The sequence below is a fragment of the Carettochelys insculpta genome, chromosome 9 (genome assembly GCF_033958435.1).
Source record: "Carettochelys insculpta isolate YL-2023 chromosome 9, ASM3395843v1, whole genome shotgun sequence".
In the NCBI taxonomy this organism is placed as follows: domain Eukaryota; kingdom Metazoa; phylum Chordata; order Testudines; family Carettochelyidae; genus Carettochelys; species Carettochelys insculpta.
Window position 1 is genome coordinate 48,090,601 of NC_134145.1, and position 14,558 is coordinate 48,105,158.

A 14,558-nucleotide genomic window follows, 5' to 3' on the forward strand; every position below is an offset into this window, starting at 1 on the left:
GAATTCAGGCCTGAACCAAAATAACCAACAGTTATACTGTGAGTAATAGGTAGGCCCTGTCAAAAGCAGATGTTTGCCTGCAAGTCAGTGTCTGGGATGTGATCTCGGCACTAACACTGTTAAAACATATGGAACATGTAAATACGTTCCACCAGGGCAGTAAAAGGACAACCCAACCTAGCACACAATAAGATAGTTTGACAAAAGTGACAATATTTTGTCTGAAACATCAGGAGTGAAAGCACAAAAGCAGGTAGTGAGTAAGAAAGCAGTTATCCGTGTTTCACAGTCATGCTAGAAGGGCGTAACAAGTGCCATTCTGCAGGGATCAGTTTTGGGACCAGTTCTGTTCTCTATCTTTGCAAATGATTTAGATCAGTGGTTCCCAATCTTTTCATTAGTGCAGAACCCAAGCACTTCCCCCTCCAAAGAGTTCCTGGGCCCCCCTCAAAGTCATTTCCAGCTATTACATACACTTAAATGAGAAAGGAAACAACATTTTCATGCAGCAATTAATAACATTGTGGGAAGATATTTAATCTAAAACTAATAATTCATTTTAACTTTGTAATTTATTTACATATTATTTTCTATGATCATTTTTATTTATTTTATTTTTTTCATGGACCCCCTCCACTGCCTTCACAGACCTCCAGGGATGTGTGGACCCCAGAGTGGGAACCAATGGCTTAGATAATGGCATAGAGAGTAGGCTTATAAAGTTTGTGGATGATAATAAGCTGGGAGAAGTGGCAAGTGCTTTGGAAGACAGGATGAAGTTCAACAAGGAGAAATACAGAGTATTCCACCTGAGGGAGAACAAGCAGTTTCACACATGCAAAATGAGAAGGGACAATCTAGGAAAGAGTACTGCAGAATAGGATCCAGGGATCACAGCGTACTACTAGCTAAATATGAATTGATAGTGTGACACTTATCAGAGGGGTAGCCATGTTAGTCTGGATCCGTAACAGCAATGAAGGGTCCTGTGGCACCTTATAGACTAACAGAAAAGTTTTGAGCATGAGCTTTCATGAGCACAGACTCACTTCATCTGATACAGCATCTGATGAAGTGAGTCTGTGCTCACGAAAGCTCATGCTCAAAACTTTTCTGTTAGTCTATAAGGTGCCACAGGACCCTTCGTTGCTGTTACAGTGTTACACTGTTGCAAAAAAAAAGCATACATCATTTTGGGATGCAGTAACAGGAATGTCATAAGTGAGACACACTCAAGAAGTAGTTCTTCTGCTTTATTTTGCCTCAACTGAAGTACTGTGTCCAGTTTTGGGTGCCACATTTCAGGAAAGGTGTGAAGCAAGCAGAGAAGGTCCAGAGAACAGGAACAGAAATGATTATAGGCCTAAGAAATATGACCTCTGAGAGAAGATTGAAAGAATTGTGTTTGTTCAGCTTGGAAAAAAGAAAGGCAAGAGCAGACTGAATAACAACTTTCAAGTACATGAAAGAGTGTTACAAGGAGAAGGGAGAAAAATTGTTCTCCTTGGCCTCTGAGGACAGGTCAAGAAGCAAGGGGCTTAGAGTATAGTGAGGGAGGTTTAGCTTGGACATTAAAAAATGTCAGAGTGGTTAAGCACCAGAATAAATTGCTTAGGGAGGTTGTGGAATCTCCATCATTGGACATATTTAAGAACAGGTTAGATAAACATCTGTCAGTGACGATATAGTTGGCACTTGGTCCTGCAAGTGAAGGGGACTGGACTTGATGACCTCTCAATGACTTTTAGTTCTTATGTTCTACATATCTGTGATTTTATTATTAAGATTTAGTAGTGACATCCTGTTCTTGGCGGTAATGCCAATAGCTGCCCTCAAACATGAGATGGGAGATTTCTTCCAAGTTTATTAAAAGTAAGTTCAAAATGGGCACCAGGCAGTTCACCAGGACATAGACCTATGCTGTCATCAGAAGGAGAAAAGTCACAACTCTCATCTCTACACTCATTTGGTGACAAGTCAGGACTATCGCCTCTTTTAGCATGTTCTTGTTCAAAAAGGAGCTGTACCCTCATCTTCTGCAAACAGATTATCATTCCTGAGATGCAGACAAATCCATTATAACTAGATCCAAGGATTTTTCTGAAGCCAGATCTTTTATAGATGAATCACCATAACTAGATTTTGTGGTATTGTTAGTCTCGTTCCTAGATTCCAGGCCTGTATTCAGTTCACTGGCCCCATGGTAATCACCCTGTTGTCCTTGCTGTGAGAACAGCGGATGCTCGGGGGTGGGGAGGGAAGCTGGTCAGACCCACTCATTCCAGTTTCCGGCCCAGGGACCCTGCATGGCTGCTACTGGCAAGGACTGACTCCCTTCACCCTTGGTTCCACAGCTCTTTTCCCTGGGCCACTTCCCCAGACGATACACCCTTGATACCTCCTCCAGATAGCAGCAGCAACCAAGATTCAAAAACACCCCCACAGGAGGCGCAAAAGGAGGCATAAACCAGGAGGAAGCAGGCTGTTTAGTTCTTCCTCTATCTTCCTATAATCACAGATCTGACTTCAGATGGATTGCATCCAAGACAGAAACAGACCAAGGCTGGGAAGGAATAAACGAAGGTAAAGATCTTTATGGACACCATACAGTAGTCTGAGGAGGACGAGCAGAAATAACTGAATTAAGCAAAACTATTGATCTCCTCTGCTCTTCTTTTTCTCCTTTTTTTTTCCAGTGAAGATGTCCCATACTTAGGGACTTACTTAGAGAGGTGGCAGAATCTCCATCCCTAGAAGTTTTTAAGTCCCGACTTATGAAAGTCCTGGCTGGGAAGATTTAGTTGGGGTTGATTCTGCTTTGGGCAGGGGTCTGGACTCGATGACCTCCTGAGGTTTCTTCCAGCCCTAAGAGTCTATGATTTTGGAACTTGTAAGGGCTGCTTTCTCTTTCTGTCAAATCTATGAAAAAATCATGATTTAATGATTGTACATCAATTTTTAAAGCAAAAAATCCTCTTTGGATTGAAAGATGTACCCAGAATTAGAACAGAGGTTGAAGTCAGAGCCAAAGACCAAGTTGACACTGGGTTTGGTAAAATATTCAGATCCACTCATTTGGTCTTTGGAGCTGAAAACAGAAGTGGCCTTGGTTTTAGAGCAAGAACCATAGAGGCACAGATCTGCTAACCCCGAGGTGTGGGATCTGCTGACAGTGGTTGTCTACTTCCTTGAGGGCATCTTCAGAACTGACAAAGCCAGAGCAGACAATATGGCTCTTGATGCCATAATATGTGCTCTATCTTTCTCCATCTACAATTCCTTTGAAGCCTTGAGGAGCAGGATCTAGAGCTGACCTGAGGAAGATTATAATTTTGAATGATGTTAAGGAGAGAGAGGATTGGTGAACTGAGCTCTTTGTAATGACAATGCATCCTGCTAAAAGAGGAGAGAGTGAACAAACTTTTTACCTTTTTAAAATTTATTTTAAATTACTATTGTAGATGATTGCAAACAGAATGTATTGTCCTACCAATTTTTTTCCCTTTTGATAAACACTGATGGCACCCCAGTCCCTTCGGCACTTGCAATTATCAGTGCATGAATTGGCTATTTCTTGTTTGCGATCAGCATACTGCAATCTATTTGTTCTGTCTGCCCCATCAGGGTGGTCTCTGAATGCCAATAAATGATAACAAAGTAAGAAAGCCATTCATTGTACCTTTACATTCAGGTTGTTTGGACCATTGCCCTGCTTTACACATAACAGACGGTGATCCGCTGATGACAAAACCACGAAAGCATTGATAATGTACTGTGTCCCCAGACATATAATGATCTTCCTTTGTGCTTTTAAGTTGAGCATTGGGAACATCTGGAGCCTTTCCACATAGCATTTCTGAAAAGATACACAAGATTAAAATTAGTGTAGCCCTGCCACAAGCCAGTTCTTGTAGTTAAGCCCTTAGTAACTACTTATATTAGCTATCTACTTTTAAATATAGTTTGTATCCAGAAACGAGAAACATGCACTAACATGTAGGTAAGTAATGAAATTTAAGACATGCCTACCGTTAAAAAACTGGCAGAAAACTGAACAAACACCAGCTATACCAGAGGTCAGCAACCTGCAGCTCCAGCGCCACATGTGGCTCTTTAAGGAGACACTTGTGGCTCAGGGTGCTGCCACCAATGGCTCCTCTTGTGGCTCCCTGCCCTGCCCCCATTGAAATAATGGAACTAAATTGAATTGGTTTAAATGGCCAACAGAAGGGATCCAGCTGTTAAACCAATTCAATTTAGTTCCATTACTTCAGCGGGGACAGAACAGGGTGGGGGAAGTGAGCAGGGGAAGGGGCAGCTGAGTCTGACCCTGCTGGAGCCACGCAGCCATCCTGAGAAGGAGGAAGAGATGTGGGGGAGGCCTCTTGGGAGCCCAGCTCAGCTTCCCTCCCTATGGGGCCATCACCTCCTCCCGGAAAGTATGGTATCCCCCAGCTCCTCCTTGCTCCACAGCTGTGCCCCCTCCCTGTTTCTGCTGATAGCCACCAGAGTCTGGAATCATGTCTTGGTGTGAACTTAGCTCCACCTGGGCCAGGCCCAGCTTCCCGCTGGCCCCAGGACCCAGTGAATCTGGCACCAGCACCACTGGGTGGGGAGTGGCTGGGAAAGTTGCAGGTACTTTCTGGTCTGAGATGCTTAGTGGTGTGAATGAGTAGGAGATTCAGAGGATGTGCAGTGGGTGGGCAATATGATCTGGATTCAGTGGGCAGTTTGAGACAGGTTGGCTGAGGCAGTTTAAGCCTGGAGATTGGGGGGGTAAGTTTTTGGGGGGATTTGGGAGCTGAGGTGGGTCAAGCCTGGAGATGGGGATAACAACTTTCTAACAGGTATAATCATTGTGCACGCACTGTTCTTAAAATAGGGGTGACAAAAATTACAGTTTGATGTTATTTATTTAGGATCATCTGGTATTCACATGCATTGTGGCTCTTGAAGTATTGATTTTGAAACTGAATTTGAAAAAAAAATAATGGTTCTTCTCTTTATTTTGGTTGCAGACCCCAAGCTATACTATACTAGGAGTTCTGGTGCTGATTAAATTTAGTTTCTGTTTCTGTCTGAAACCAGTAATTTTAGTTGCTTCTCCTTTTCTGGATATCTCATGCAATTGTATGTCCACTTCATTCCACAGAACTTTTAGGAAAATATATGTTTCTATATCAGTATTGACATGTGCCCCATCTCCATAATATCAAAGTACCCCACAATCTCTAATGGATTTATCCTCACAACCCCCTGACCCAGTAGGAAACACCATAATCCTCATTTTACAGATTGGAATCTGTGGCACACAGTTAAAAAGACTTGTCCAAGGCTATGAAAGTCTTCAGAACTTGTGTTAGAGCCAAGAACTAAATCTAGATTCACTATGTTGCAAGCTTTAGAAAACTAAAACTGCTCAAAAAACAAACAAGCAAAAACCTACCAAACTACCAAAGAAGAAATCAATGAAACATAATCCTGCAGTCATCACAGTCAGAAGCTTTCTAAAGGTACTCAGGGCTTACCTATACTTACTGGAAGTAACTCAATTCCAATGTCGATTCGAGCTATGCAAACGCCATAGTTACATTTGTGTGTCTGAAATTGAATTATTTTCCTACTCTAGACTTATCCTCAGTTAGAAAACTAAGATTTCATAGAAATCAGACCAAATCTACAATTTCATTCTTTCCTAAAATTTGAAACCTCCATTTAAAACCTATCACCATGGACTCTAAAAGAACAGATTTTGGAAATTTTATATAATGTAATTACCAACACATGTAGGAGCTGAGGTCCATTTTCCAGATACACAAATTATCTCATCTGATCCTTGGAATGTGAAGCCAGCATCACACGTGTACTTTACCACAGTACCATTCCAATAAGTTACTTCTTCTGATTGCTTCTTAGGTAAATGTTGATCTTCAAGACTGGTAATCTCACCATTTTCTATAGAAGGTGGCTGTGAACATGGTTTTACTTCTATTTAAAAAAATCATAAAATTAATTTGTCATTAACACATATATCAGTGATTCTCATGAAGATGCTGCACAAGTTCTGTGCATCATGTGTGACTTCTAAGGGTCATGTCTGGGTCCACCATCCCTGCTGATCTACTCTCTTCCCTCCGAGTGCCCTCTGTATGCCAAATCACAACTCTTCAGCAACATGCAGGAGGCACTGGGAGGGAGCAGGAGGAGAGGGAATGCAGAGTGTTGGGGGAGCATGCATAAAGGGGCTGGGAAGGAGAGGGGGCTTGAGAAAAGGGGTGGAGTGAGAAGAGGGTCTGGCACTGAGTGGGTGTCAATCACCCCTAGAGAAAATTAGAAGCCGGCTTGGAAGTCTGCAAAAAATTGTAAACCCAAATGGGGATTCCTGGGTGGCTAAAGTTTGAGAACCGTTGACAGACAGTCTGAAACAGAAAGAGAAAGATATGGTGAATTAAAGCGAAAATCAGTTGTGATGATTTTTAAGGCTTGGAATATAAAAAAATAACCCACCCCTCAGCATGATTTCTCATGACTTCATAATCGCTGGATCCCAGCTTATACTGAGGGAATACATACAAGCTGCGTCTACACGTGCACGCTACTTCGAAGTAGCGGCACCAACTTTGACGTTAGGCGGCGAGACGTCGAAGTCGCTAACCTCATGAGGAGATAGGAATAGCGCCCTACTTCGACGTTCAACGTCGAAGTAGGGACCGTGTAGACGATCCGCGTCCCGCAACGTCGAAATTGCTGGGTCCTCCATGGCGGCCATCAGCTGGGGGGTTGAGAGATGCTCTCTCTCCAGCCCCTGCGGGGCTCTATGGTCACCGTGGGCAGCAGCCCTTAGCCCAGGGCTTCTGGCTGCTTCTGCGGCAGCTGGGGATCTATGCTGCAGGCACAGGGTCTGCAACCAGTTGTCAGCTCTGTGTATCTTGTGTTGTTTAGTGCAACTGTGTCTGGGAGGGGCCCTTTAAGGGAGCGGCTGGCTGTTGAGTCCGCCCTGTGACCCTGTCTGCAGCTGTGCCTGGCATCCCTATTTCGATGTGTGCTACTTTGACGTGCAGACATTCCCTCGCTGCGCCTATTTCGATGTTGGGCTGAGCAACGTCGAAGTTGAACATCGACGTTGCCGGCCCTGGAGGACGTGTAGACGTTATTCATCGAAATAGACTATTTCGATGTTGCAACATCGAAATAAGCTATTTCGATGTTGGCTGCACGTGTAGACGTAGCCTAAATGTCTCTAGTGCACTGTCTACCCTAAATATTCCCACACAAGTATAACTTCACCAAAGTATGGTGGGATTTCATGATTTGTTGCTAAAAATGCAAGAGCATAGTCTACATCAGACTTTACACCCCTACTGGAACTGCACCGATCCTGGGAGAGCTATAAATTACTGCAGAGTAGATGTAACCTCTGAAAGCAGAGGATGGCAATGCTAAATCTCTATTGAGCCCTGCTAAGTCAGGTGACTATGTTCTAATGGGATCCAAACAACCGTTAGTCTGGATGAATGAAAGATTTCAGTCATATCATTGTTCATTGTCAGAGTTCCTGGCGATGTATTATTGAATTACTATAGGACATTGGATTTGGATAGTTACATTAGTTTTAAGCAACAGAGAGACACTCAAATGCATTCAAAATTCTGTTTAGCTTGGAATCAGGATTGAGAAGAAGGAAATCCAAATTTATTCCACAGTGTTGTTCTGGGATCCTATCTAATCCTGGAGGACAAATGTGAATGGTTTAGCACAAATGTAAAATGGTGCACGATAATATTATGCAGATGCTAGCTCCATTTTTATTCTTCCTATTTCTTTTAAACAATATAGTCAGCCAACGCTCATAAGATAGTGATGAGGACTCTAAAATTGAATTATATAGTGAAATTAATAGGATGACTCTCAGAATCTTATTCACTGACAGAAAATGAATGGGATCTGTTGTAACTCTGGTTCTAAAAGAGATTGGGTCCTGTGTTTCTATGGAACACAATGGCCGTGTCTACACTAGCCAAAAACTTTAAAATGGCCATGCAAATAGCCATTTCGAAGTTTACTAATGAAGCGCTGAAATATGTATTCAGCACCTCATTAGCATGCGGGCGGCCACGGCACTTCGAAATTGACGCAGCTCGCCACCGCGCGGCTCGTCCAGAAGGGGTTCCTTTTTGAAAGGACCCCAGCTACTTCGAAGTCCCCTTATTCCCATCTGCTCATAGGTGAAGTTTTTGCTTAGTGTAGACGTAGCCAATGAATTATAAAGTGGTACATGTTACAAGCAGTCCTGATTAACAAATTTATTAGGTCATGAGGTTTCATGGGTAAAAATCCTCTTCCTCAGATGAATGCAGTGGAAAAACAGAATCCCGGGTTTATATAGCAAGAATGTGTGTGCTTCCTACAAAACCTAATGACCTAAAATAAATTTGTTATTCTCTGAAGTGCCACAAGGCCGCTTGCTATTTGTGAAGTTACAGGCTAACACAACTGCCACTCGGAAAGTGATAGAGGTTGAACATCTCTAATCCAGAACTCGTTTGTTGAACAATATCTGTAACCCAGCATGATTTTAGTTTGTGGTATGATCTCTCATAATGTGCATGGCCAAGTTTCCCATGATCCCATAAAGTTTGTTTACAGCCCCCAGTGTGGCTGTCAGTATTCTCTGCTGTTATTTAGCTCTAATTTTTCCCTGAATGTCTTCTAACAACCCAGTAAGCAGTGGAAGTACTGATAATGTGCTAGACTGTATTGACCTCCCATAGTCCAACAAATTCTCTCATTTGGCACTGGTCAGGTCACAAGGGTGCCAGACTAGAGAGGTTCAACCTGTACCTGAACACACCAGAAGCCCTGACTGTGACTCTAACATAATACTATCTGAATCTCACACATCTTTTGCATTTTATTTTTAGAAATATTTTCAAATTTTTGCCAGTTAACAGGAGAAATACTTTTATCCTTCAGACATATAGAAAAGAAAGAACAAGGAGAGAGGAAAGACTAAACAGGCCCATGAGTCTTCAAAATTTTCAAACTTTCAAAAGAAAAAAATCTCAAGTAGAGATTTAGAAAGAGAACAAGAAGGGTTATGAGGTCAACAAGGCTCTGCTGCACAGTAGAATTTACTGGGTGGACATGGACAGTTTCCTCCTTTCCTCCCAGCCCACAAAGTTACTTTAAATTGTGAGGAATAAGGGAATAAATAAATTCTTGTGTATAAGGCACAACCATGAAAAGTGACATAACTCTGATCTAATCATTTTGTATGTGCGGATTGAATTTTGTTGGGACTGTGGAACTAAAGAGAAGTATAGACTCTCATGGACAATTTTGAAAGAACGAATAAATTGCATGAATGTTCCCTCTCCAAATGTTAGTAAATATTTCCTCAATCTTCATGGAATCCTTGAAAGATTTGTACTTGTTTGTGTATGTCTACACAGCAGTACTCTTTGTAAATAAACTATTCCAGAAGAGATTATCTGGAATATCTCATTTCGAATTAACATTGCTACACACAAAATGCATTTCAAAATAGCTGAGTGCTATTTCAAAATAGAGCATCCATACGCAATAGAAACAATCTTAAAATAGAGCCATTGGACATGCTGTGGCTAATTTCAAAATAGGCTCTATTCTCTGTCTGCACAGCCCCTATTTCAAAATACTTATTTCAAAAGAGGTGTGATCCCTCATACAATGATGTGTACCTATTTCAATATAAGCTCTCTGCTATTTCAAAGTTATTTCAAAATAGCAGTTGTGTCTTGGAGATGCTTGCAAAGTTATGTTGAAATAAAGGGTATTATTTCAACATAACTTTGTCTTGTAGACATACCCTTTTATTTGCAAATATCAATGCATAACCTTAATTATGTCTTCATGATTACTGTTATATATCCACTCACATATATTTAAACACTTCTGAGGGCTCTCGTGAAAATAAATGAATGTATAATTGCAAAGCACACAGCTTATACAAGTGACAAGCTTCACAGGAGTAAATAACAAATGGTGTATTCAAAATGGGGTGTGACTTGTGTGCAGTAGATAAACTTTAGGACCAGCTACTTAATACTGTGGATGAAACAAAACACTGACTGCTCATTGAGTATGTCTCCTCTGTACTGAGTGTGGCAAGAATCTGGGGTCATGATGGTGGTGAGTGGTGTTGAAGTTTATGATCATGGAATTTAATAGAATCATAATGAATACAAACATAGGAATTAAATTAAGGTTGCACAGACAACCATAATTCTGATTTCTCCTAATTTTTTTAATATTACATTTTGTAACCTTAATTTTTAAAATTTTTATCATAAACACAGACACACACACAGACACACACACACACACACACACAGATTTCCTAGAACATAATTTTATTGTGTACATATCGAAAGTCCCATTTATGATTTAGAAAATACCGGTTGACTTTAGTTATTTTTCAAACCTCAGCTAATTTTAAATTCTTTATTAACATACTGTATAAAAGAAATCAAATCTGTTACCCCAATAGTCCAGCATTACTGTTCTGAGTATTTTGTTCATTTCACTTTTCAACACTTTATTTCTTATATATAGTTTTTTCTACATTGAACAATTGGTGATGACTATACCAAATTCATGGTCCATTTTATTCAATTTCATTGTCATAGGATTTTAAAAATCACAAATTTCATGATTTTAGAAATTGAAATCTGAACTTTCATGGTGCTGTAACTGAAGAGGCCCTAAATCAAAAAAGATTGTTGAGGGGCCACAAGCTTATTGTAGGAGGGGTCGTGGCGGGCATCATCTTATTTTTGAACTCTTGTCTTCAATTGTTTTGCCTTCAGAGCTGGTGTTTGAGAATCTGGATCTGTAGGCAGAGCCACTGCCAGCAGCAGCTTAGAACGGTGGCAGGCATCATCTGGTATTACCACTCTTATCTCTATGTTGCTGCTGACAGACCTGGGCCCTCAGTCAGCAGAGACCACTCTCCCACCGCCCATCTCTGAAGAAGGCTTCATTGCATAAATAGGAAGGGCATGGTACGGTATTGAGAATTTTAGATTTTGCAATTTTAGAAATGCAAACCCATAAATCCTGTATAGTATGAGGTATAGGATAGTATAAATTTCAGATTTTCTGTTGGGCATGGAGAGCAGATTTCATGGTCTGTGATGCATTTTTATGGCTGTGAATTTGTTAAGGTCTTCTGAACAAAATATGTCCTAAACAACCACCACAGTGGCTAAGGGTCTAACAGTGATATGGCAGTTGTCCAGTTGTTCATATTGCTTATATATTTCCCTCTGACTGATCTAAGTAAATAAATGCAAACAAAACTGCTTACTCACCAACACAGCGTGGTGGTGACTGCCACTTCCCATTTTCACACATTATTTCTTTCACTCCTTGAAGTTCAAAATGTTCTAGGCAAGTAAAAGCTATTTTTTCACCACTCTCATAGTCTCCTGTCTCAGTTATCTTGTTGGCACCAGGGATCTGAGGTGGACGCGGGCATGTTCTTCCAGTCTCTTCAACAAAAGATATTTCAGTTAGAGCTCATGATTCAGATGCTATAAAATGTAAAAGTTCATCAAAAACCAGACCAGTTAGTAGATAACCAGCTATGGAATGCTCATGTTTTTATTAGCTATTCCCAGCTTTTAATTAGCATTATAAACAAATTATATGGAATAATAAACACGTATATTATATTTAGTTAAGTTCAACTGTCGGCTTAAAAAAATCAGAAAGATTGGTAACAGTCTTCTTCCTACCACACCTTTACTATAACTTAAATTATGTTTCCAGTTAATCTGGAAGCCATGCCTTGCTAGAAGTCTAATCCAGCCTGTTTCCTGCATGGTGGAAGTAGCGTTATTACACAGAGAAAACTGGGAAAGGTACAAGGACGTGTTTTGCACATTCTCTATTATGACACAGAACTGAGTTATTAAGAGACACTCTCCCCTCCTGCAACTCTCACATTATAATGAAGAAAGGGAAGAGGAAACAGAGCAGACATAGGTGGGAGAGGAAATGCACCAGAGGATATATTCCTTGTGACCGAGGGAGCGGTTACTCAACAGCCAGCATAGTTTAATGTCATGTGGGTGAAAAATATGGTTCCTGCTCATGAGCAGATCTTTATAGAAGACTGAGATCTATAAGAAATTCAGAGAGAGAGAGAGAGAGAGAGAGAGAGATGTTAAAAGTTTCAATAGTTAAGTACGCCAGAATTAGGAAATGCCAGAAATATGGTTGCCTATGCAACCTCCAGGAGAATCCTGAGGTCTCTTTCACTTGTAGGATTCTATGATTCTATGAATCTTCATTCATCCACCTTGTGTTTTTTGTATTACGTCTGTCTTTAATTACATAAGCACAGAGTATTTTTTCACATGGTCCTGGCCCCATTCACTGCATAAGATGAATGTTATGTAATCATTTAACTAAAGAGTGCATCCCAAGAAGCTGAATTAAATTTACGTAGAGGATGGATGGTCCAGTGCTTAATGTGTTAGCTGAAATCTTCGTAGACATGCGTTCACATGTTGCTCTGGCACAGGCTCCATGTGTGACCTAAATTCAGTTTCTTTGTATCTCAGTTTCCCATCTGCATTACAGGAATAATCGGCCTGTCCTACCTCACTGGTTTTGAGCAACAACAAACACACTGTGCTGAATTCCTGAGACTCTTCTTTAAGAAAATAATTGCCTTTTTCGATAGGAGAAAAGAAGTAGATCTAATATACTTGGACTAGAGTAAAATGTTTGACACGGGCTGTGTCTACACTAGCCAAACACTTCAAAATTGCCATGCAAGTGGCCATTTCGAAGTTTACTAATGAGGCACTGACATACATATTCAGCACCTCATTTGCATGCGGGCGGCCGCAGCACTTTGAAATTGATGCGGCTCGCCGCCGCACGGCTCATCCAGACAGGGCTCCTTTTCGCAAGGACCCCGGCTACTTTGAAGTCCCCTTATTCCCATCTGCTCATAGGAATAAGGGGACTTCGAAGTAGGCTGGGTCCTTTCGAAAAGAAGCCCCGTCTGAACGAGCTGCGCGGCGGCGAGCCACTTCAATTTCGAAGTGCCGCGGCCACCCGCATGCAAATGAGGCGTGAATATGTATTTCAGCGCTTCATTAGTAAACTTCGACATGGCCATTTGCATGGCCATTTCGAAGTTTTTGGCTACTGTAGACGTAGCCATGGTGTCACATAGCAAATCATTAGTTAAATTAGGGACGATGAAGTTTAGTGTAAATATTAGAAGGTGAATAAGGAATTGGGTAAAAGGAAGACAGTAATGGATTATTCTGAAAGGCAAATTAATGGCCTCATGGGAGTCTACCAGCAAACATCTTCAAGGCTCTGTCTTGCACCTAATCTTACAATAGGAGCGTGTTAAGGAAATTTCCCAATGACATCAAGTTCAGAGGTATCCTCAATGTAGAAGAGGATAAGAATAGTATGCAGGAAGATCTGGATGACCTTGAAGACTTGTATGACAGAAATGGGATGAAATTCAATATTACAAAATTAAAGGTAATGAACTTATTGTTTACGAGCAAGAATTTCTGCTACAAGCTGAGGGCTCACATCCATGGGGAGTGAAGTTCCTGCTCTACAGCCTTGTCTGAGAGCCAGCTGGCTTTTAGCTTATGCAGGAGAACACATGGTTTTAGCTCCTAAGGTGACAGGCTCATTCCCTCCTGCTGACAACCCAGATCCCCATCCACCTTACAAGTGGGAGTTCATCTGGAATGAACTGCTGGAAGGTCTCGGGGGACAGATCTCTTTGTGGGTTGTTCACAGGATGACTATGAGACAGCAGTGGCAAATATGAAAATGGCAAATGCAATCCCAAAATGTGTACAGTGAGGGAGTAAAGTACAGTAGCATTATACAAGGCACTAGTAAGACCCTACTAGGGCTACTGTATACAATTCTGTTCACCTATGTCCATGAAAGATTAATTTTAACTGAAATGCGCAGAGAAAAGCTACTAAGATGGGAACTGAGGGCTCATCTTTATGGGAGAAGACTGGAAGCATTCAACTTATTTACTCTTCTCGAAGACTGCGAGTGGATATGATTGTTGTGTATAAATACATTGGGGCTGCATCTATACTGCTTCTGGAAGAGACACGGTAATAAGCATTCGGCAATTAGCATATTCATGTGAGATCTTGCTTACAGAAAATCCTCTTCTGGGAGGAAAAGCTGCGTGTAGATTGAGTTCCTTCAGAAGGAAACGGGGATCTTTCTGAAGGAGAGCCCCCTTCCAGAAGAACCTTCTCACAGGAGTATGCTAATGAGGCATGAGATATTTTAATCTGCACTTCATTTGCATCTTCTGCTCATTACCATGCCCCTTCAGGAAGGTGGGAGAGGGAGGTTTAGACACAGCCTGGGGATAAATATCTGGCATGGTGAATAACTATTTAAGCTAAAAGACTGTGCTGGCACAAGAGAAATTCATGTAAACCTCACCATGAACAAGTTCAAACTGGAAGTTAGATCAAAGATTCTAACCATCAGAGCGATGA

At 41.3% G+C, this 14,558-nt stretch overlaps 1 protein-coding gene across 1 annotated transcript in view; it reads right to left on the bottom strand.

Annotated features, from left to right (window-relative positions):
* Positions 1-14,558, bottom strand: part of CFH (complement factor H) — a 103,765-nt gene that overhangs the window by 31,831 nt on the left and 57,376 nt on the right. Inside the window, exons 16-18 of the mRNA XM_075003305.1 lie at positions 11,352-11,531; positions 5,779-5,988; positions 3,680-3,856 (exon numbers count right to left, since the gene is read on the bottom strand). Of these exons, the coding sequence (XP_074859406.1) occupies positions 3,680-3,856; positions 5,779-5,988; positions 11,352-11,531 (567 nt within the window). The remainder of the gene's footprint in view (positions 1-3,679; positions 3,857-5,778; positions 5,989-11,351; positions 11,532-14,558) is intronic.